Source organism: Cupressus sempervirens, chromosome 2, assembly GCF_028749045.1.
Source record: "Cupressus sempervirens isolate cs-2001-9-10 chromosome 2, ASM2874904v1, whole genome shotgun sequence".
Taxonomy (NCBI): domain Eukaryota; kingdom Viridiplantae; phylum Streptophyta; class Pinopsida; order Cupressales; family Cupressaceae; genus Cupressus; species Cupressus sempervirens.
In genome coordinates this window covers 716,574,597-716,599,212 of record NC_143119.1, presented here as the reverse complement: position 1 = coordinate 716,599,212, position 24,616 = coordinate 716,574,597, and the positions used below count along the sequence as shown (strand labels likewise).

General features: G+C 38.4%; 1 protein-coding gene across 3 annotated transcripts in view; it reads right to left on the bottom strand.

The window, feature by feature from the left end:
• LOC149575380 (inactive poly [ADP-ribose] polymerase RCD1-like) overlaps positions 1–24,356 on the bottom strand; it is a 53,638-nt gene extending 29,282 nt beyond the window's left edge. The window contains exons 1-7 of one of the 3 annotated variants that reach the window (XR_016360161.1): positions 24,281–24,356; positions 21,887–23,320; positions 21,469–21,710; positions 21,228–21,322; positions 20,722–20,904; positions 20,541–20,636; positions 11,435–11,492 (exon numbers count right to left, since the gene is read on the bottom strand). Coding sequence is in view for 2 of the 3 variants with exons in the window: in XM_089815138.1 (XP_089671264.1) it covers positions 11,388–11,492; positions 20,541–20,636; positions 20,722–20,904; positions 21,228–21,322; positions 21,469–21,710; positions 21,887–23,214 (2,049 nt within the window). In the remaining variant the exon portion in view is untranslated. Of the gene's footprint in view, positions 1–11,387; positions 11,493–20,540; positions 20,637–20,721; positions 20,905–20,995; positions 21,070–21,227; positions 21,323–21,468; positions 21,711–21,886; positions 23,321–24,280 lie in introns of those variants that run through there. The other 2 variants (XM_089815138.1, XM_089815139.1) reach the window with 2 other exon arrangements.
• Positions 24,357–24,616: the final 260 nt, after the last annotated feature.

Genomic DNA, 24,616 nt, shown 5'->3' with positions numbered 1-24,616 from the left:
AGTGTCCCATGATCTGACAGATGTCGCAGAATTGGTTCTTCGGACACGATCCTTTAGTATGACCGTCGGTCTTACATTCCGTGCACCATAATTCACTACCTTTTGGCTCTTTCTGCATATTTTTAAACTCCTTCATCATTCGAACCATATCTTTCTGTAAGGCACGAACCTTTTTGTTACTACCTTCGTCGTTGCTGCTATCATCCTGAGCGGATTCATCATCATCAGAGTCAGAGGAGCTGGTTTTCTTCTTCTTTGTCTTCTGCGCACTTTCAAGGTCGAGTGCTCTGTTGTAAGCATCGACATATGATGACGGTGGCACAATTTTCATTTTCCTCCGCAATTTCGAGCGTAGGCTGTCCACAAACCACCTTTTCTGCAATCCGTCCGCTGGCTTGCTTTCCATTTTGTTTATTAAGTCTTTCAATCTCCTGGCGTAGACACAAACAGTTTCGTGCTTCCCTTGCTTGGTATTGAAAATTTCCGCTACGATTTCATTATCATCCCGTAAGAGTTTAAATTCCGCCAAGAACTCCTTTTTAATGTTATCCCATGTATCTAGCTTCTGCAGATCCATATCCGAAAACCAATCAATCGCGACACCCCGTAGGGTTGCCGGGAATTGACTGGCCCATTCGTCGGCATCTGTGATTCCATTTGCCCGCCAGATCGTCTCACATGTCTTACAATGTCGGAGGGGGTCGACAGTACCATCGCCTTCAAATTTCGGTAATTTTTCTTTGGGTCCCACCATAACTCTGGAGGTCTGCACTCCTACAGTGGTCAGCACTCCCACACCGACAGTCGGTACTCCCACACCGGAGGTGTCGACAGCTGCGAACCTTGGTGAAGACGGAGGATCCTCCGAAATTGTTTCCCACGGAAATCTATCCTGGATGAAGAGGTCACTCCACGCTCGTGCTCCGTCGGCACCGCGAGCCGTGCGAGTTGATGCTCTCTCGTCTGAATTTTCTTCCCTCGGTGAACACAAATTCAAGAACTCCTCCCGTGCTTCTTCCACCAATTCCACCCGCTGCCGAGTCTCCTCCAACAATCCCTCCGCACTTCGGTTTCCGTCGGCAATCCTTTGAAATCTTCGTCGGCGTTCGGCTTGTTGTGCTAGAATTAAAGTCTCTTGCGCAATACGGATTCCATCTTTTCCCTTCACCTTATTCCGATCCTTGTTAAGCTGATTTGGCATTAATCTTCATTCCTCCCACCTTCCAAATTCATAAGGCAACGGCGCCAAATGTTTACCGTACAGGTAAAGTAAATGAACGCATACAGAAAGTAACAGCAGAACAGTAGCATAATATTTGCAATAGTAAGTGAATGATGATTTACAATGATCCCAGACGGGATATAAATACTACTGCCGAACCTTCCCGAAGGGGTCTGTCGGCCACAATTGTTCTATCCGTTACAAACTATTTACCGCCAGACCGTCGGCTACAGAAACACCACCAAACCGTCGGCTACAGAAACATCGTAGTCAGTCTTGCATGTTTCCATTTCTCTGCATTGTTAGTTTGAATAGATTGCATTTTGTGAGATAGTCCCCCTTCTTTGCCTAGGTTGTTTAAAGTGTTAAGCAAATTGGTTTTTACCTCTTCTGCTCTCAAGTTAAGAGCATAGCCCCAAAACCCGAGAGACAAATTCATTGCATATCTTGCACTTATAGGAGAGTTGTACCTTTTCAATTCAAGGGTCTTTGATAGATTACTACACTGACCCATTCTATTGTTAACTTTGTGTTTTCCATAAGCCTTTGGGCAAGTAAAGAGTCAAGGTATTAACCAATATATCAAGGAAGACGAACTATTAACCAACTGACGCAAAAGGGTGGCCCACAATATAATGTCACAGATGCAATGCAAGACTGTCAGAGTGAGCAAGGTGATAGAAGCATGTTGTACAAGTGGTGTGGTCCACACAACCATTAGGAGGTTAATTGTCCTAAACAAAAGGGAGTAAATATGATAGACATCACAAGCCCTAAGGAGGACGTCTTGCCAATTACAAGGTTGCAAGCAAAGAAAGCCACGTACTGGGATCCTTATATGGAGAAAGAGAGGTTGTAGGAAGCGAGAAGCGATATTTAACAGGGGATGGAAGAGAAACAAAAAACTATCACACGGCACTATCAGTGCTCCCTTGTAGTCAACATCTGAAGCAAACATCATCAAGCAGTCAACATCTGAATCAAACATCATCAATCAAATGTTGCAAGTGACTATCTATACCAATGCAAGTAGCAAACCTACAGGAGACATTACTACAAGTAAAGGTGGCAATCACCAATGTGAGTGATAACAACGAAGGCAATCAAAATAAGGGAAAGACTATCAATAATCCTCGAATGGTTGAGGCACAAAAAGACAAATTCCACCAATACCACCACGAATCCAACAATGTTGGCAGCTGACATCAGAAGGACCCCAGTGGTGATTGAGATGGAAATTATGGGGCACAAACTAACCAACACTGTAGTCGATGGATGTAGCGTAAATGTATTGTCAGAGAAAAAATAGAAGGCCCTGGGTAAGCCAACACTATGACCGCCAACCTTCCATTTGATAGATGTCGACCAGAATGACATTAAATCAATTGGAACACTTATGGCCCAGAAGGTAGTCATTGGGACCCAACAGTTCTCCCTCGACTTTGTAGTCATCTTACTAGAAAACAAGGGGTACGGTGCCCTCCTTGGTAGGGGTTGGCTCATTATAGGAAGGGCCAATCAAAATTGGAAAAAGAACATGCACTCGATTGAGAGTGACGGGAAAAAAATGTCATTGATCTACAAAACTAGGGGGTAAGCCAAGAGTTATCATCAGACTTCGAGTTTGAAGGAGGATTTGACATGAAAGGAGGGATGGAATGCGATGACTAAGGGGTACTAAGGCTGGGGAACTATTCAAAGGACACCAGTTCCCTCAATGGATTGTTCCATTAGGAGATGGAGGATTATGAAATTTTACACCCACACTAGAACCAGTTGGAGGATCTAGAGATTGAAGCGAAAAAAGGACACCTACCCTTAAGAGTACGGTGAATACATGGAAGGCATGGCAAGGGTGGACGATATCTCGGTCCACTTATTTGAGAGGGGCAAGGCAATAAAATACAAGCAACCGAGCATAGAGGAAGTGAACTTAGGGAAGGAGGATGACCTGATGGTAATCCTAGTTGAGAACGAATAGGATGTTGTACTATAAACAACAACATTCACAATATTCCTAGAATATAAGGACATGTTTGCTTGGACAAACAAGGACATTAAAGGGTGTGTCGCCAGAGTTGTGCATACAAAGAATTCCCTTGGTACCAAGTGCATGCCCTATACAAAAGAGATTGTACCGCATTAACAAAAACTATGCAACTAATACCGAAAGAAATTGAGAAGTTGTTGGACGCCAAAAACATTTTCAAGGTATAAACAAGTGAATAAGTGTCGTCTGTATGTCATCTACCTAAAGAAAGAAGCCAACCAGATACAAATGTGGGTAGATTTCAGATGCCTTAAAGTCATCACCATTATGGATCCCTTGCCCATTCCATTGACTAACAACATACTAGATGAGGTGGTGTGGAGCGAGATATACTCGTTCATGGACAAGTTCTCGAGCTACAACTAGACAAGTATCACCAAGGAGGATAAATTGAAGACCACATTCGTTGGGGAAGATGGAGGTGTATGCATACAACAGGATACCCTTTGTCTTTGCAAGACCCCTACCACTTTCCACAAAATCATACTTCGTATCTTTGAAAAGATGTGGATGGGCAATTTTAAGCCTTTCCTTTATGATTTACCCATATAAAGTGGGATGGAAAACCACCTCAAGGCATTGTAGGGATGCATGGAATAATGTTGGCGATGGCTAGCACTCAGCCCAAAGAAGTGTTGATTCATGGTACCAAAGGGTAAGCAACTTGGTGATATAGATTGCAAGGAAAAATTGAAGACACATCCTGACAAGATAAGTGTCATCATTTAGATGGAAAGCCTAAAGGATAAGACAGGACTGAAGTCTTAGGGCATTAAGGCTATTATTGACAGTTTATCAAAATATTCCTAGAGATTGCATTTCTACTAGACAAGCTAACGAGGAAAGATGAACGATTGGTCTAGGGAACCGAACTAGAAGAGGCATTCAAAGAACTCAAGTCCAAACTGGGAAGTGCAATAATGCTTGTATATACAAATTGGGGCAAGGAATTCCATGTACACATTGATGTATTCAATTATGCCATTGATGTCACATTAGCACAAGAGGATTGAACCAACCAATAGTTTTTGTGAGCCAATTGTTATCATAGACCAAAGGAAATACAATGAAAAGGGATGCATTAGGTATCGTGTACGCTGTACGGAAAATCTGAAACTACCTCCTTGCCATACCCTTCCCATTCTACATGTTTGCCAAGCATTGAAGTACTTGGTAAACAAGCAATTCATACATGGAAGAGTAAGTCAATGGCTGCTCGAACTTTAAGAATTTACAATCACAATTATAGTATGGCCCAAAAAATCCATGTCATTGCAGACCAACTATCACGAATAATATCAAGAGAGCATGTCGTAGGAGTGAAAAAGAACTTTCTTGATGCTCACCTATTTGAGATAATAGTTCTACCCTTCAGGTACGAGCATATGGGTCAATATCTTTCCACTTCCACATTCCCCCAGATGATGCCACCAAGTGAGAAGAAAATTGGGATTGAAAAGTAAACATTCAAACTCATCAAAGGGTGATTGTACAAGATGGGACCCGACCACGATTATGCAGGTGTGTCTTGAAGTTAGAAAATCCAAGTGTATTGAAATAGTACCACGAAGGGCTTGCAAGATGGAGCAAGGGCCACACTACCACCACATGGAAGTTGTTGCTCGAAGGGCTATGGTGGCCAGCCATGCATACTGATGCCCCCGAGTGGGTGCTTGAATGTAACACTTGCCAGAGGGCGAGCCAGTACTTGAAGAGAGACTTCATGTTGTCGTTTCCCCACAGCCCATGGAGTTGTTTGAAAGATGGGGTTTAGACTTTGTAGGACCTCAGAAGGTGTTTTATACATCAATTCAAGTATAGAATAGTAGCCACCGAGTACTCGACAACATGGACAAAGGCCAAAGCACTCCTAGATAACACCACACTTTATTAGCATGAATGTTGATGGTATTCCTTTGGGGGTGTATCCTAAGCGTTGGAGAGAATGTGGCTGTATTGACATGTTGCATTCATGACTATGTTTGTCATTAATGTCAACATAGCAGTAATTTTGTAAAGACTAGCAAAGTAGCAGACAAAGATTGTGATCGTACGGACAGAGCTTTGATCATCAAGTGACGTGTGGTTAAGGACCTGCTCCACACTATGTCTCGGCAACGAGGTTAAGTGCGCATAACATAAGTCAAAGAAATATGGAAGATATACGTGATTTACATAGAGTAGTGTAGAGACAAAGTACCTAGAAGGCAGTTTTTGATGTTTGTATTATATCTCCTAACAAAGATATAATCAAGCTATGCGAAGTTATCCAGTGACAAAGGACAGTCCGATGATGACGTCAGCAAGTGCGCAAGTCCTGGAGTCGCATGTGTGAGAAGTTGTATAGACTGTGAGCCGACAGCATTATGTAATTGCAAAATAATTAATTATCTTATTGTGGTCCTATTATAATTAATTGGGAAAGCCTCAAGACCAACTCAAGGAATTGTTTTGAGGATTTGGCATAAAGGAAAGATGTTTTCCTTGTTTGAATATATGAAAGAGATGTGAATGTGATCAAGGAAGTGCGAACAAGGAGCAAAGTATTTGGTAAATGCGAGAAAGCGATCCAAGGGATTATTGGATGCAAAGTTGGTGATCTAGTATCGAGATCATAAGCAATAGAAGTTCGGTTGACAAGATAGAGGAAGAGGAAGGAGAAGTACAGTTCAATTCTATTATTTTGCAAGGAATTATATAGAGATCATTTGGACAGTGGGTTCATTGGTCTTCCCCCTGAAGTTGTTTGGATAGTGGGTCCATATGCCTTCTACAACTCCTAACAAGGTTGGAATCTCCTAACAAGGATTCAAAGTCTCCTAAGAGGGACTAATATGTACTAATGCTTTCACAGACTCCTAGCAAGGTTCGTCCTCTAACAAGGAATATTTATATTAGTACATCATCTTGTGGGTACCATCCCCACCGAGGTTTTCCTTCTGATCAAGTGTTTCCCTAGTTAACATATCTGGTGTTATTGTGTTTGAGTATCTTGTTATGGTTGCTGATTTTATTGCTCATATGGTTAAGGTTTAATAAGGTTGACAATTGTTTTAATAATTGTATAATTGATTCACCACCCCCCCCCCCTCTCAATTATATTGGTGGACTATGTATTCTAACACACTTAGTTTAACTTGATTCCTCTAGTAGCATATCATAACAAGATTTGGGATATATATGTGCATCACAAGCGACCAAAGGATGCATTATGTGAATCAAGCAATCCAAAGCATGACAACAAAACTTCAAATATTACATAATTTGTCAAGCTCATACTACTGAGTAGGTGAGATCTACTAATAAAGTGTTGGTATCAACCTTGTACAAGATATATGGAATAGAAAAAACGGATTGGGAAGAAAGACTTCTTGTACTACAATGAGCATACCGCACCACTTACAAAGGAACAACAGGGCACACCCTATTTTAGCTCATGTACAAACAAGAGATCGCGGTGCCAACAAAATACATCGAATCAAGCTTGAGAGTGGAAATAAAGAACCGGCTAGAAGATACAGAAAGCCTAAAGGAACAATTGTTTAACCTGGTAAAACTGGATGAATGGCGACATGCAACATAATGGACAATGGAGGTAGCCAAACAACAGAGAAAATTCTGGCCCGACAACATCAGACAATTAGTTTTGAAATAGAACGGTCATAAACGATGCTAAGTCAGGAAAGTTCAAAGTTCATTCACTTGGGCCTTATAAAGTAGGAGAGGAAGGAAAATATGAAGTTGTAAAACTTACCACCCTAGACGACAAACCTATAAAGGACCCAGTAAATGGGTCCAAGTTGAAAGTTTAGCAAAAGAGGAAAACGCACACTATAGCAATCAACATGTTGGAATAGGCCACCAAGGGAGATTAGACAATCGATCGTGTTAAAGAGAATGAGGAAGAACCAATAATCATGGAAGAATCATTCATGCCAAACCCTGACTAGGCCAAGCCTACAATGGGCCCTAAGAAACAATTTGCGAAGTAATGTTTGGAGACAATTGCAGTTCCCCAAGTGCAATAGCACCTCACTATGCACTATTCACGCCACCAACTTAGGTGAGGATAAACAAATACTGGAGATGGAAGGCACCCTACAAAGGGAAAAGAGAACGCTTTGCAGCCTACAACGTTGACGAAGAGGTTAACGAACAACACAAGGAGCAGGCAACCAAGGGAGGGCTCTATGAGCAAGACATGAAGGAGATTGACCTAGAGTATGGCACTACCCTTGAACCATGCTTAAAGATGATAATAAAGACAGATGAACTATTTAACTTGGAAGGAGATGGGTATGCGGATTAACTCATCCAAAAGTGTGTGACAGAAAAGCAAGAAAACTTATACTGAGTGGGTGAGGATAAACGAATACTGGAAAGATGGAAAGCGCCCTACAAAGGGAGAAGAGAAGACTTTGCAGTCTACAATGGTGACGAAGAGGCTCTGAAACAACACAAGAAGCAAGCAGCAAAGGGAGAGGTCTACAAGGAAGACCAAAGGAGATTGACCTAGAGGAGTATAGCACCACCCTCGTATTGTTCTTAAAGATGGATGACCTATTTATCTAAGAAGGATATGGGTATGTAGATTAACTCATCCAGAAGTGTGTGGCAAAAGGGCAAGAAGCATTGTACTAACCCAAGCCAAACGCATTATCAACACTAATACCAAGCCCAACAAGACCCTCAACTATGAATGGCAAAGAAGCATCATAGTACGAAAAGTACGGAAGCAAGTATGTCAATGGAAGCTATAAAGGGATGGGACTTGAACCTCTATGTAGACAAAAAAATTGATTTGGAATACCCGTGGACTTGTTGTGAAAATGAATGTTACAAGATGCCACCTTGGACATGCATATGGCTATATGCATCAGAAGTAAAATTTAGACCGAGTATGGAACAAAGGGGAACCAAATGAAAGAAACAAGAGCAGGAAGATGACAAAAGGGGTAAAAGGGCAAAAAGTGAACAAAAAAGCAGTTGAAAGGTGACTATACAAACTTAAAAATCAAAGTTCAATTTTTTTTTAAAGCATAAAGGCTCAAAATGTGTGTTTAAAATACCAAAATTGGAAATAAATAAATGACAGAGTATTTTTTTAAAAAGAGTTAAAAGTAAATGAAAAGGGAAAATAACACATAGGTGGAATTAAAAATAAAAAGCCCGTGCAAATAAGATACAAAAGGGAATTAGATATAAGTGAGAGCACAAGTGCATTGAGGTTGGAAGAAATTCACAAAGACTTGATATTTAAAGACACTCCAACCACCATATGGCAGTCTAAGTCAGCTACCACCGTACGGAATTCAACAGGCATTGAAAAATGAGAAACACAAGTGCATAGAGGCTGAAGAAAATTCACAGACTCAATATTGAAACAGACTCCTTCCATCGTATGCTAGTCTTGGACAGCTACCACCATACGAAATTCAAAGGGCATCCCCAAGGAATCGACACCATACAGGAATCAAAGTTCCAATATCATTGTATGGTATACGTTCCCGCACTTTCTTCTAACACTATACAGAATATTGTTGTGTGGCCAATCATATTTAAGATTCAAAATCAATTATAAGAGGGTAACCAAAAACCAATAATGGTGATTATTGACTTTGGAGATCCAAGAAACATGGTGAACTATTACACCTCCAAACATGGGAAAAAGAAAACAAGTATGGCGATAGTTAGTAGTTTTTAAGTGAAAATATTGAGGCAAAGAAACTAGAATGAAGAAATTACAGTGGATAATTTAGCATGGGAAGGACTGAGTGGCATAGATTGTCACACCTAGTGGCAGGAAACAGACACAAGAAATGAACTAACTATTGAGGCACACAAAAGTTGACAAAGTCATACAAATGTAGATATTTAACATCAGAGAATTTGGGCAAATAGTGAGAACAATGGTAACATGTTATGACCATGACACTCCCTGGACTAGTATACCTTATCAAGGACAACAATCGATTACAATATTTTTCCAAGCGGCAAAATACAGCAAAGTATTTGGGATACCAAAGACAGAAGCAACAGTACCAAAGAAACCACGAAAAAGATACCAGGCAAACAAAAGAATCACCTAATCGGTCTAGCATGCAAAATAATTTCTCAGAAAAAGATTGGAACAGCCTGTGGAAAAACAGTAGCAGTCATGGAGTGAAGAAGACATTCCTTTACATGACCATGTGGAAGTTTGTTCTTGATGTTATTAGAAGTTGTCTCATAGGTGCCAATTGTAGTGTCCCATCTGGCAAAGTTGTAGTCAAGGACATAACTACCTAGGTGGTGCTCCAGGCTGAGGCATAGTTACACTGCCGTGGGGGACGGGGGGACAAGTTTCCAGGACAAAGGGACAGAGGGGCCTTAATTTGGGAATGGCAGGGGGACAGTGGAGGGGGACACGGGGGTTGTATATACTATATATGGCACTTAAAATGCTAGTTATGAAAATATGTATTGCAATAATAGATATAAAGATGTAAAAGAGTAAATAATTAACATTGCATTGAATTGGAACATTGAACATTGAATATAAATAGTCGAATCAAAAAATCGGCAACACCGAGACGTCCCCCCATCCTTTGTGCAGCTGGCATAATCTAGTGGCTTCCTCGACGCATCTCCAAGACATGGGGCAAAAAGGGAGAAGTGACAGGGGGGGAGGGAATGTGTCTTCGTGTTACTATGGGTTGAGCCTATTGAGGGAGGAAACCACACCTTACATTACGAGTTGAGGGTTTAGTAGTAGGGAATCATGCAACAAAGGAGATATACAAACTTCTATACATAACTAATTGCAATTATTTGGACTAAAAGCAGAGGCACCTATAGAGTCCTTGAAGCCTATGCAAGGGGTTGTAGGTATGGTGACAAAGACCACCGAGAGGAGACTAGAGCAAGTAGATGAGTACCAAGCAGAGGTGATGGAAACTCCAGCACCAACGATGAGGGAAAAGGTGGGAGAACAAGACATTGTGCTATGTTTGGACAAGTCAAACCCTCAAGATCCCACAAGTACCCCTTGGAAATATGGCCGCAAGATGTAGGAAATGGCTTGTTTTATGGCTTCAATGGGATTAATTACCGAGGAAATTGACATTGGCCAAGACATTGTGGTAGTACACACAAAGGAGAGGCTTTTGAGATATATTGAGGAATTGACCTCCTCAGCCACAAACAAGGATTCAACACAATGGAGCTCTCTGGGCACTTCATGGCATAGAGTTGCTTCCAAGAGTTAGTGCTCTACCATAATCAAGTCACGGTAGTACTAGAGAAGCAAACATGGCTAAAGGGAAGGCTACAAAACAAATTGAACAACAGTGGAAGGCCTAATCATACCACAACTGGCAAGAGAACAATTTAGAGTAACTGTCTTAGAGAAAGTGGTAGCCCAACTCAGCGAGCAACTAGGACAGAAGGTCACAACCAGCAAGAAATGCAACAGAGATGAAAACTCTAAGAAAGGAATGGCAAAGAAACACACAGGGCTGGAAAGGTCAAAAGGTAACTGACAGAAGCTGCTAACATAGTTCGTGCAACAAGGCAGTTGGAGATGGGAGTCAATCAGCACCTTCACGTCTGCAACAAAAGTCAACCCTGACAGCCTCTCCAGTTCAAGGGATGCCTCCTCATCCCTCTTAGTAATTTCTTATGCAGACAGCAAGTATGCCAATAGTAATTGAAAAATAGTTTTCTTAGTTTAACTTGGAAGTATAATAAAACCTGGTTCTAAAGGAGTGTCAGTTGCTGATGGTTGGCAACCTTAACCAACTGTCAGGCCTATTTCTATTCAGGCCGGAACAAGTAATGTTGTTTTTCATGCTACGAAGATACTATGCTATGAAGATACCTATCTTTCTGCCATATATGTTGCACTGTATTGTTTCTGAGTTATTCATACTGTGTTACTTGTGAGTTATAATTTATTCATGTCCATTTGAGTGTTCTTGTTTACTCTGCACAAAACAACAAACTCATAGGTAGCAAACACACCACTTGTGTAAATGGTTTATAGTAAGAGCAAATAGAATGGAATGTCATATATTCATCTTTAAATAAGCTGTAGACCACCATTCATCACATACAATTTCAGAACGGACACACTACCTCATTCTGCAATATAGGAAAACCACTTTTTGAGTGCACTTTCTCACATTTAATACCAGAACAAGGACCATGCTCCAGCCCATCACTACCTTGCATTCCAATTTTCTGCATAAATACCAGAACTAACATACAATTAGCAAATATGAGTTACAATCATATAGTTCACATAATAAACATTAAAAAACTCAAATTCTCATGTAATAAAAAGTTAAAACATATAGAAAATCAAAATTTACAACAATCACACAATCTTGTTTTCAGCCAGCAGAAAGAAAACCTTGGTAAGAATGGTTTCATTGTCAGCAAACCTCCGTGTAAACTCTTCTGAGTCATAACAGGGCCAAATATCTTAAAGCAAGTCAAAATTTCAAATGATAAGTTGGAAAGCTAACAACAAACTGAACATTAAATGAAACAAGTTAGTGACTTGCAGTTTATTTGTGATTTCTGCAAAAACATACCATCCAACTTAAATGGTTTATAACATAAATGGATTAATAAATCAACCTTTTTAATTTTCTATAAAAAACTCCTCTGTTATCTTGCAATTTACACAGATTTCAAAAACTCTTTCTACTCTAAATCCTGATATCCGTGCCAAAATATTTTTTTTAATATTATTTGTGATTCACAACACTTTATTCCATTCAACAAATGAATCATGATGGATTCCACCAAATCTTATTAGCCTAATTTTTTTATTCTTGCTATCTCGCTAATACCAGAAATAACAAAATATCAGATGCTAAACCAAACCCACGAGAAAAATCTCAAAGAACCTCAAGCATAGCCTTCTCCTCACATATGGCAGCTTGAATATTGGTTCCCAAAAAAATGGTCTGCACATTCTCCACAAACACCATCTCCAGCTATATTTATAATATATATTCATCTTTTCCATTAACATCACAATTATCCAAACCAAATCTTACATAAAAATAACCAAACTAATTTGTTTAATTGTTCTGCAATTCTGAAATCTTGATGTAAAACAAAAAAAACCATGAATTACGATAAGAATATTCTAAATTTCTTATCCCTCCATGTCTGAAGAACAGCTATTGACCAGATTTATAACAAATCATTCCTCCATGGAACACAGATAGTAGGTGGATAAGCCCTCCCATAATAAAAATATACACCAAAATCAGGAGCTACTTTATTCCTAATGCGCTTTGCCCCAGATTATTTAAGTTAAGCAAGGTCTGCTAAATTGGCACAAAGCCACCCAGTTAGAGCTTACACTATTCACATTATCCACAGGAATAACAATGCTTACATTATTAGGTCAAGTATTCCACTATCTATTTGTTCTCTAAAAATTAAAATTCCTACCGTTATTTACATCTTGATTATGTTGAAACTCCTGTTTGCAAAATAACATAAGATTGTTCAATTTCAGATATTTTTCAATTCTGGACTTGGGATGGATGGTTGACTAGGTCCCAACTAATAAGTTGCATTACCTGTAGACATGTGAGGATTCAAAATGCAAGTACAACTAGCTGATTAGTTGTTGGTGTTGCATGGTTAAGAACATTATTTTTAGCCATGGGATTGCTTAAGAAAATGGTGATGAATTGCTCAATATTCACACAAATCATCGCTTGATTAATAGCTTGGACTTAAAACTTGCCACTCAATTGGATGCAGCACACTTGCTATTGAAATTGGCATTGATATTTGTTGTAAGAATGCTTGATTCTGCGATTGTGATTTAATTATATGTCCCAAGTTGTCTCGCTGAAGGCAATGAACCTAAACCAAAACCTTGAGCATAAGTTATTGTTCCAATATCATCTCACTGTATGATAGTGATAAAGTTGTAACCACAAGAGATCTTCCCATAGACATTACAGTGAAGGGATCTTGAGCTTTTCAATACACTTGCACATCATCTTTTTGTAGAAGTATAAGGTGCTGCTAACCTACTGAATGGTATATCGAACCAAGCATTGAATACTCTAATAGGGTCATTGAATTCGCTAAGGGTTTTAGCAAACTGGCAATACAAAACAACTAAAACCTAGATTCAACTGGCAAGCTAATGTTCCAATTGAAAGAAGATTCAACTAATGTATAAAGAAACATTTGGCAAGCTACATCTTCATACTCAGCTTGCGCAAATAATAAAGCATGTCTCACATGGGCATGTCTTGGAAAAAACTCTACATTTTCTAATAGCTCACAGGTTAGACATGCTACATTCAAAGGCCTATTTCCTAAGGTTTGATGAGTTGGAGCATCCATTTGTTGATGCTAAACATAGATCTATAGAGTTCCCTGACAATGGGAAAAAGGTATGTTATGACAGGTTTAAAGGGCGGAGGGACCAGGAGCCTACATTTAGGGATGGCAGGGTCGCAACAAGTGCTAGCACAAAATTACATATTGTACTTTAAAAAAAGTTATAACAAGATGTTTGACTTCTTGCTCCTCCACCCTCTTGCTCTTCATTCACACTCTTTCATCATACACCTACAGCACTCACTCACACATTCACATTGTCAACTTCTTCTTGAATTGTTTTTGTGAATTAAATGAGGATACGAGGAAATTTGATAGAGTTTGTGGGGCTTGGGTAGTGCCCATAGACCATTAGTTATAGGCCTTGGTAACAGAGTTCAAAGAAAATTTTGAAATTTAAAAAAAAAAATGCTTGTTGGTCACAGGATACACTAGGTGTCCCCTACATGATTAGGAGACTCCTAAGAGTCTCACGGCCATCTTGTGGATGTCCCAATGTCCACAATGGGGGGAGTTCCTTCAACCACCCAAATCTTACATCTCAGAGATGTCCCTGTCTCAAGATGTTTTTGTCAGTAGAAGTAACCCCGTGGAAGGCTGATTCTAGACTAAAGCAATAGAGATGATCAATTCAGAATCAATCTAGAGACCAACAAATAAATTCCTCTTATCAAAAAGGGATATTGCATATATAGGTGGACTACTGGAAGCTTGAGCAGTATGAGATTTTGATTTTATCAGATCTTGTCTTAAGTGAGATTTGAGCAATTTACATTGAATTTTGATAGATTCTAACCTTCTAGTGATTATTTGTTGTCATTTCACTCCCCCCTGAACCCAATTTTGTTATGTGTGGTTGGACACACCAACATGAATAGAACAGGTTGTTCCCTCTTGAAAGGGAGTTGCTTCCAGCAAAGTTTGAATCACCTAGCCTTGGCACACTTGTGTAGCATAGAGGCTAATGCTAACCATTTCATCAAGGGATTCTAATAGAAACATAAGATAATGACACAAAGTCTTGTTTGCAAATTGCCCTTATTAGCATATGAGATTCAAAAGTTAAAACATGCCTAATCCAAGATCTACTCCATCAAACACCCTTGCACAAACAGATACAAATAAATACTTAAAACAAACTAATTGGGCAATTCCAAAAAAGAGCATAAGCTTGATTCAATTTAAATTACAGTCTAAATGGCAAACTAATTCTAGCTCTAATAGATTTCAAAGAAAATGCAAAAGATAAAGGAGTAATGAGAAAGCTTCATAAGTTGGTTTGTCCTACCACCAAATCCAATTTTGAAACCAGACAAGTTCAATATGAAACCAGCCTTAAAAGTTTCCTTGATTAAAAATCACTCTAAATATGGGGAGTTGAAAAGAATCTATTCACTGAATCATAATTTGATTATTAGAAATAAAGGCCAATGTTCAAAGCACTAGTCTTTTGTCAATATAATAATTTATTCATTTAGTAGTTGTCCCTCTAATTTGGACTGTTATATATATAAGACACCTCTTATAAAGTATTCAAAGTCGGAAGAGCATTAATATTATACTGATGACCATGAAACTCCCTCCATTACATGCAAATCCAACATAGTATGTGTTGACTTGGTGGTCAGCACCTCCTTCGAGATTCGCAACATGGCTTAACCGCCTCTCGTGGATCTGGGTAACTCTAGTGTTTGTGACGTTCGCTGATAGCTCGAGCTTTTGGCGCAACAGCAAACATACCAACAATTGGTATCAAAGCGTTGGGTCACAGGTTTGAATCTCGGGAGGTCTCCTTCATTTCATCAGTGCGGAACCCTCAGTTGGTGTTTAGGGGGAGATTTTGGACTTGGTGGTCAGCACCTCCTTCGGGGTTCGTGACATGGCCTAACCACCTCTCGTGGATCTGGGTAAGTCTGGTGTTTGTGACATTCATTGATAGCTCGAGCTTTTGGTGCAACGGCAAACATACCAATAGTATGTGCATGTGCTTTTATGAAAAAAGATTGTGATCCTCCATGGGTAACAAGGATGTGACAAATTATTTTACGAAATACTATAAATGTGTAATGCATTCTAACATTTCTAGCACATGAAAGAACCATGGATGTATCAAGTTCTCGCCTTAAATGAAGCATGGTTTATTTTTCTTTGGACAATTTGTGCATGTAGCACAAAGCCATATTGCTAATTAGTATAAGATGCAAATGCGAATGCAAAAGGAGAGATATTGTAGGAAAAATAGCGCTGAATTCTAAATTTCCAATTTAAGTGCATGTATGGGTACAAGTATGGCAATTTGAATATACAGTACATAAAATGTTTAAGATTATAAATTTCATTACTAGAAGCAAAACAACATACGCATAATGCCAATAAATTGAACATTTAAATACCTCATATTCAGAATTTGCAAAAATATAAATACTCAAGTCTCAAAATGAATTCAAATTACAATCAATATTTAACAATCATTATATTCTTCTTCAATTAAAGAATCAAACTCAACATTTGTTCACTTTCATTTGAACCACAATTAACTGAATTGCCACTCACAAAAGCTGCTTTATCTATATACAAACTTTGGAAAGGAGTTCAACTGTAGCATCTGAATCAGCACAATTGGAGGGGGAGAGGTGGGGTCATATTCGAATTCTTTGTCAAACACCATATATTATAGAATTATTATATTATAAAATATGATATATAGCATAATAGTACTGTATGAAAAAAGGGGGAAATGAAAGACAAAAAAATACATACTTGGGAGAGTACTTTTATTGCAAGAGGCTGCAAGTCAATGGAGCTCTGCCCATGTAGACGCCACCACTCAATACTTTCCCATACTTGTCTAGAAGAGCGAAAAATATCATATGTTTTTGAAGATACAAAATGGCCAAACACAACACACTCAAGACAATACTTTGGATATCTAAATAGTTTTCTACCTGCAGCCTTAGAGCTAGCAGCAACCTCCCCATCTCTACATTTTAATACCCTCCTCAGCAATGAAAGTACCACTCTGCTATAAGACTTTGGTGACAAAGAAAATATTTTAACAGCTGCAAGTGGGTGGTCATTTTGTTCCAGCAGTCAACTATAACCTTCTGCACAATTATGAAAAATGCTTTGGTTGGGTCATGTTCCTTGTCTTGTATTACTGTTCATATTTTGTCTACCATAAAATCCATGTGACCATAAATTTCATAAGAATATGGACAATCAGTATCAACATACTTAATCATGCTCATGCTGGGCTCAATGAATTTCAGAATGTATCATACTTAATGATGCTCGTGCTGGGCTCAATGAATTTCAGAACGTATTAGACATGAGCCCACTACTAATCATCTATGATCAATGCTATCACTTTTGGGTTCTTTCTACGCTTGACTACCTCCATGCATTCCACGGTTGGTTGATGATCATAGAACTCAAGGCCTCTTGCACCTGCACTAATCATCTGAAGGCAATTGGGTGAGATGCAAACTCAATTTCTGCAAACATTTCAATGACTAGTCAGGTATTAAATTGCATTCAACAACTCTGACTTGGAGGTGGTCCTAAAAATGCCATGAGACATGATGATTAGTCACAGACATTTGGATCTCCTTACCCTCAGTGTAGATTTGTTTAATCCACTCAATTCGTATGCAAATCTTTTGCAATATCAAATTGAGCGAGTGTATTACACATGGTGTCCAAAAAATGTGACTATATGTGCCCTCCACTAAAGACCATTTGTATGCCAATCTTTTGCAATATCAAATTGAGTGAGCATTCTTTGATATGACTAGGACAACATTTTCAAGCCCTTACATTTCAATGGTTTCTATGAGGATATTAGCAATAAAGTTTGCATTTTTTACTAAATCGCTTACAATCCATTTCCTTCTAAACATTGCCCCTTTTGGAACACTAACCTAAAATTGATTAATGTGCTAATTTTTGCAAACCATCAAAAATGATGGATATACCAATTCTGGGCCATGTATCCCTGGAATTATCTTAATAATGTTAATATTGTCTCTGCTGAAAGTTTCTCCATCGCCAAAAAGTGGTTCACATTTATTCATACCCAGAACTAACATAATCAAAGAGATCTATTGCTAAGGGTCTTTCCTATATCCCGCCAATAAAGTGATCTTACAATGTTAAAAGGAAGCCCATAATGAGCATTCTTATAATTTACAGCCTCCTTAACTTCATTTTTAAAGACCTTGTCCAATTGGCTTCTTTTTTCTGCAAAACTCAAACATTCACATCTTCAAGAGATGGTTGCACTAGCTGAAAGGAATTGGACCAGCCAATCGAGAGAAGCCACTCGGAGGTTTCCACAAGCTTCTCTAGGCACAACGATGTGCAAAAGCCTTTGATCTATTACATCGTCATGCTAGCATCCCCTACTTTTTAATATAAACCACTATTTGTTCCTTTGGCAACACTTTTTTTGGCCCAAGATAAACTTTTACTCCTTGGCAAGGCATTAAATGAGCACACTTTACTCTTTCCACATTGACTACAATGCTAAAGAAAACCCTCGCCACCACAAATTTGTTGAATTGTTGATGTATGTCGCCAAAAAAGTAACATCATATCAAATTCAAAGAAATTCTCTACATTTCAAACAATCTTTTTAATGAACCCAAAATGAAAAACATAAGCAATTAACAATGTAATTGAAAAATAAAAAATAAACACTATAAATTAAGTTCAAAGTTTTAAAAAAGTCAAATTTACTGACAAAATTAAAAATCCTTGAAAACAAATTTAAAATCTTGATAAAACTTGAAAATCTTATTGAAAAATTAAAAATTTATAAAGATTTCTTTACTTGAATTGCCTGCATCTTCCTTGCACTCATTCCTAACATTTTGGTTGTCTTACTCCCTCATAACCCTAACCTACAAAATAAAATGAAGTAGCCTTCCAAAACCAACAACAATGACACAGCTTGGAGCATACAAATACTCTCTTTGGTGTTTTGGGTTTGTCAAATTTGTTGCAAACACCAAAATATCCCCACTTCAAGTCAAACAGGTACATTTGAGGGAGTGTAAGAGACAGAAAATGTGTATTTGTTTGGTAAAAAAGGTTTTCAGCATCCCAAACCACGCACACGCCAAGGTCCATTTGGATTTGCCCTGGGTACACCCAAGGTACCATCATGTAGATGCCCATGTTCATTGTGGGACCTTCACAGGATACCACCTGAGCTCCCAAATATATTGTGGATCAATTTGTCGAGGACCCACAACAAACCTCAGTGACTATGCAATTCTTTCGGAAGGGTGGACCTAGACTGAATCGACACTCTGACCATACCAATACGGGTACCCATCTTTGAAGGGCAATATCCAACCTTAAAAGAGGTATATACAACAGCATATGCTGAATTCATTAGCGAAACCTTCAAAATTCATTGTTGTTAAGGTAGTCTATTGTTGTTAAGTCAAACCAAGAAAGCAAGTGTTGGAACAAGACAATTCAACAGAGGTAAAGTTCTTTTAGTTCACCTAAAGAGAAATGCTAGGGCACATATTGCAAGGATGATAAAAAAGTTGTCAGCCCAAATGTCATGAAATCCAGTGAACACGTGATTTTACACAAGGAAGCATGGTAGCTAGTAGCAATGAAGATACAATATTAAAGAAAGAAATATTTCACTCAGCACACACCCCTTGAGAATAAAAAACCAACAAATACGAAATAAGGAAGATCTATAGAGCATACCCCACCATCTGAAAACAGATTCATTAAATATAAGCAACATCATAAGGACCAAAAGACATGCACATTAAAGTCTTAGCAGAAGAAGTGAAACATGATATATAGTCCATTTGAAACTTACTGTGTATTTGTAAATTCCGTATATTAAAAGACATGAAGTAGTCAAATTAACCCATAGTGTTCTTAGAACTTTCCAATGAGAGTCAGCTGCATCTCTGTATCAAACAGATGCATTTACTTACAAAACCATGATCTACTGAAATAGATCAAGTTGAGCAACTACAAACTAGGACAACATTATGTCATCAAATTGGAAAGTGACGAAAAAAAATTATATACACAAACTATAAAATGATTCTTAACAAATAGAAAATTGAACACAAGTATTGTTCGAAGAAAATCAATACAATGTAAAAGAATAATAGAAAATAGTGAAATTAAACACAATGAAATATTCAGGCCAAATATAAGGCTCATGGGTTTTTATACCCATCATATTATATAAATCATAAACAAGGCATAAATATATAAATTTAGTACATAACACATCTTAAATACAAATACTTCTCGTCCTTCCTCAGCTTTCAGAGTTTGATAACCATCTTGTGAAGTTCTTAATAGAATATTCAGTATGTCCAGTGTGTCATTTGATTCTGTATCCCTCTCCCTACAACAATATTTTAACTACAACTTATGTTGGCATTGATTCATTCATACTTTATGACAAAGCATTAAAGACAAATGATTGCAGAGAAAATGTAGATGTGAGAACAGAGATTTACCATTTTAATCTATAAAAAGGGTTTAAGAAGATTTGAAAGAAAGTAGATGCGAGAATAAAAAATTCATGTATTCATAGCTCAAAATAGTATTTAAGACGTATTATTCTGTAGTTTCCAGCTTAAAATATATGTTTTAACAAATATCCATAAACTCATATGCGAGAAAGAAAAGACAGAAAAACCCAAGTAAATAAGAACCTTACTAATCATACGTTTACAAACAGGGTAACTTTAAGGCTTTTACTCAGTAGAACTTCTGAGTTTATAAGAAATCTAACAGTGACAATCATAAGCCACTGCCCTTAAAAAACTTCATAGAGTTTCAAGATTAACACTACAAACAATCTCAAAATAAGCAACTCATTTATGTAACACTTTGGAGGCCAGCATTGGTTACCTGGCTTTGAATGTAATTAATAGCTTTTATAACCAACTTGTCTCCAGCAACCATTCTAATCCTTTTTATAAGATCTCCTCGAGTTAGTCCCTTATTCTGCTACAATAAAAAACAAAAGGCTTGAGCAGCTTCCAAACATACAAATATTGTATTTTTCTGTTGTATAGAGTGGATAAATGACCTTGAAATCAGTATAGTAACGCTCGAGGGAGTCAACGTCTGAAGAGGATAAGTGCTTCCCAATAATAGAAAACAACACTGGAAAAAAAATCCACCCAGAAGTGGTCTTTACAGGTAAGTCTGCAGGTCCATGTAGTTTCCTATCTATTTCATTGGCTGGAGCTGGAGCCTGTTGAAGCCTTGCCTAAATAAAGAATACCAGAAAGTTAAGTTTAAGCTAGGAATATCAGATATTTTAATTGGTTGTTTTACTCATTAACATGCACCTGTATCACCTTTTTTATGAATGCTTTTATTCACCTTTATCCTCGAGATATTTTCCATGCTTATATGGTGCAGAGAAACTTATCTGACCAGATAACATACTAACGTCAACTCTTCCCAAATGACAAACAATAAAATATTACCCGGCATTTTGCTTCCTTTGTGGAGAGATTGCCTAATTCCTATGTCACTAGCGTTTACAAGCAGATAACCATCGTCACTAAACACAACCCAATAGCTTACCGTTTCACAAGTAATGCCCCTTTGCAATCGAGGCCCCAATACTGTGTTATTGACACCATGACTTCCATAACTTGCTCGCAATCCAGCCCAGTATTCTAATTACACAAGAAAATGGTTTCAGCAGGTCACAAAGACATATAGCCTAGAACCTCTAATGCATATTCTTAGAAACTGCCTTTGCGAATCGAATAGAAAGTTGTATAAACTGGTAAGATTGTTAAGAAGAGCCTAGTAAAATTACCACGCACTTCAGCAGAGACTTTGAAGCTCACGACATACTCTGGGTGAATATGAGTATTCATATGTGTACTCCAAATAACATAGCACTTCGGATTTTTTATGTTATCCACACCACTGTCAAAATCTTCATTGCTAGGATGGAACTGCTGGGAGCCATGTTTAACCTCCTCCATGTTCCCCATAATTACTCGGCACAACACCACGTGTTGCTCGCCATTTTCGTCAACATCTGAATAAGCAGCACTGCAGAGAAAGGCAAATGATATAAAATAGTCACATATAATGAACAACTTTCCAGACTACAGCCAAAAAGGTCCAAGAAGTAACTAACTAGCAAAAAAGAACCTACATTCTGTACCTCTCTCCTCCCTTACACGAATGCAATACTTATTCCTATTTAGTCACATAATACTACACACCTGGCATCTAAGCAATCTTCCGGTGTCAGATAAACACCCATGCCGTAAGTTGCCCCGCCCTTACATGTTCTGACCTGACCAGGTCCAAAACCATGCACTATGAGACCAGATATACATTTCTGTGATGTACCATGCCAAGCATGCAAGACATTAGCATCTCCACGGAATTGTCTAGTTAAATCAACATGATTTTTGAATGCCTGCAAGCGGGCTTTCGCTGAAATACTAGATGGGAAAATACGATATATACCAACAATGCTGCTATTAGTTACAAGTGTACAAACGCCTGCAAGAAACCTGTTTTGGATAGTCAAATATTCATGATCACCTTCCTCTACTTTAATAAGTCTGTCAGCCAACATTCCATACCCAAGACTTCCAGATCTGTTGGCACCCATACATGAGCCATATTGCAAATGTTTTGACGAAGGCCCTGCTGCTGTGACATCCCCTGCTCCTTTCTCTAAGCAGATATCTTTCAATTGGCCCGAAGGAAACACTCTGCATTGATTCTGAGTGTCACTTGAATCATGTTCAGAATCACTTGAATCTGTATGCAGAGATTGCACCTGAAACTCCTGTGATTTAGCATCTGAAACAGAAAACTCGCTGCTGTTTTCTGATTTTGGGCTTTCTGTCCCACATATACCAATTTTGTCCTTCATCTTGATTTTTTGCACCTTTTCACTTCCCAAAGAAACATTTTTGTGATTGTTACCCTGCCTAGCCTTGAAACGACTGTTGCCCTCGACAACATAGGTTGGGGAAAAACATTTGTCATTTTCATCTATCCAAGCAATTGAATGTTGCGTTCCATATTTCAAATCTATCATAACCATGCGAAGGAAATCAACAAGACATGAGGAGCTATCAATTGACACATCAGCAACAGACTTTCCAGCTTGAAATGCCTGTTTGAGGGGAGCAAGTATATCTACAGGAAAATCATTCCACTCCCCCTCGCAAAAATACATCACCCGCATCGGTACGGAGCTCTTGCGGAAGTTACCATGGTTAAGTGAAGCTAGTTTTTCAACGCATTTCTTGTGACAGTTGCCACAGTCCTGTAAAACAACTTTTGCAGAACGATGTTCAAATTTATGCAAAGAACATTCGTGTACATCTGTCTTGATGCGCTTCACGGGCTGCCTCGGACTTGCATCAGATTCCCTTCGCGAAGCAGCAAAAGCAGCCATATATGCTGCGTACTGAGTTGCCCGCTTCCTTTTCAAATTCATAGTGTCTTCTACATTTTTATTATCATCAATCGCTTTTACATTTTTGTTAACATCAATAGCTATATTTCCATTCGTCACTTCCATATTCATATTACATTAATCTTTCAGTAAACCAAACAAGAAACAACTCCGGAAAAAAAAGAGCATTTACAACACTAATTTAAAGCTCTCCTTCAGAGAGTGGCCAATTGAAACCCTGTTCACGCAAAAAAGAGATGCCAGCATACAGATTAATAAACACTTAATCAAAATCCTTCTTAGAATTGTACGAGAAATGGAAAGTACAAAAAAAAAGGAGCATGTATGCCCTAATATCAAGAGCTCAATCATCCCAAACAAAATCAGCAGAGAAGCCTTTCGATTTCAACAATCTTCAAGCAACAAGCAAGCTCTAATGACCTAAATCCCTTTTAAAGGACCAGTCTAGCAAACTTTCAAAAATTACATGCCCAGCGGAGAGAAGAAATCGTGCACAGATGACAGCATGCAATATAGAGAGTCGGCAAACGAACATAAGAAAACCTTACACACCTAGCTCTAACAATCTTTCACGATATTTCAGAAGGAAAATCTATACAGTAAAAACCATATCAGAACCTTGGGCAAAAAAGGACCACTGACTCGAAGAAAATAACAACGACAAAAATGAAGTCAAGTCATTCACTGCATGCAACCGAAGTGTCAATAAACCCCCAAGTTTTCAAGTTTACGTGGCCAATTAATCCCCAAAAAAGGGCCGCCGAAAAAGTAAAAAAGATAAATAGATGTTATCTTCAATAGAGATCGACACACTCGTGACCTCAAACTTCTCGTCTTGTCACAGAGAAATCTTCTCTTCGCAGCTTTGAAAGTAATCTCTGGAACCCAAAATCTTCAGTTACGACTAAATATATAAGATGAAGAACTAAATAAATGAAAATTTAGAAAAAAATCCTAAACAACGGAGGAGATCAGAGAAGCTCGGTAGCTTAGAATCCTCCCAGATTTCTAAAAACGAGATAAATTTAAAAAAACCGGAGGAGATCAGGGAAGCTCGGTAGCTTAGAATCCTCCCAGATTTCTAAAAACGAGTTAAATTTTAAAAGAACGTAAAACCTTGCAAAAAAAAAAATTTAGTGCAGAGATTTGAAAAAAATGAAGTTAGTGAGAACAATGCCTGTATCTTGAGGGCCATCTCCACCAATTTTATCGCACGACCCGATCAGGAACCATCCGACGAAACCCTGAGTTGCAGACCTTCCCGAAAATTTAATATTATTTTATTAAAACACGGTGGAAAAAAGTCCTGTTCAAAATCTCTGATCACCGTACAGACGGCTGGCTAACCCTAGTTTAAGGCAATATGCTTTTTCATGTGGGATGCTTCACTTGTGGATAAAGAAATCTGTGTGACTATGGTTGGAAGGTCTGGTTTTATCTAGTGTGGATCTCTAAATATATGAGTTTATGCATCTTCTTGTAGAAGAAGTGAGAATTTACGTGTCGTTTGTAA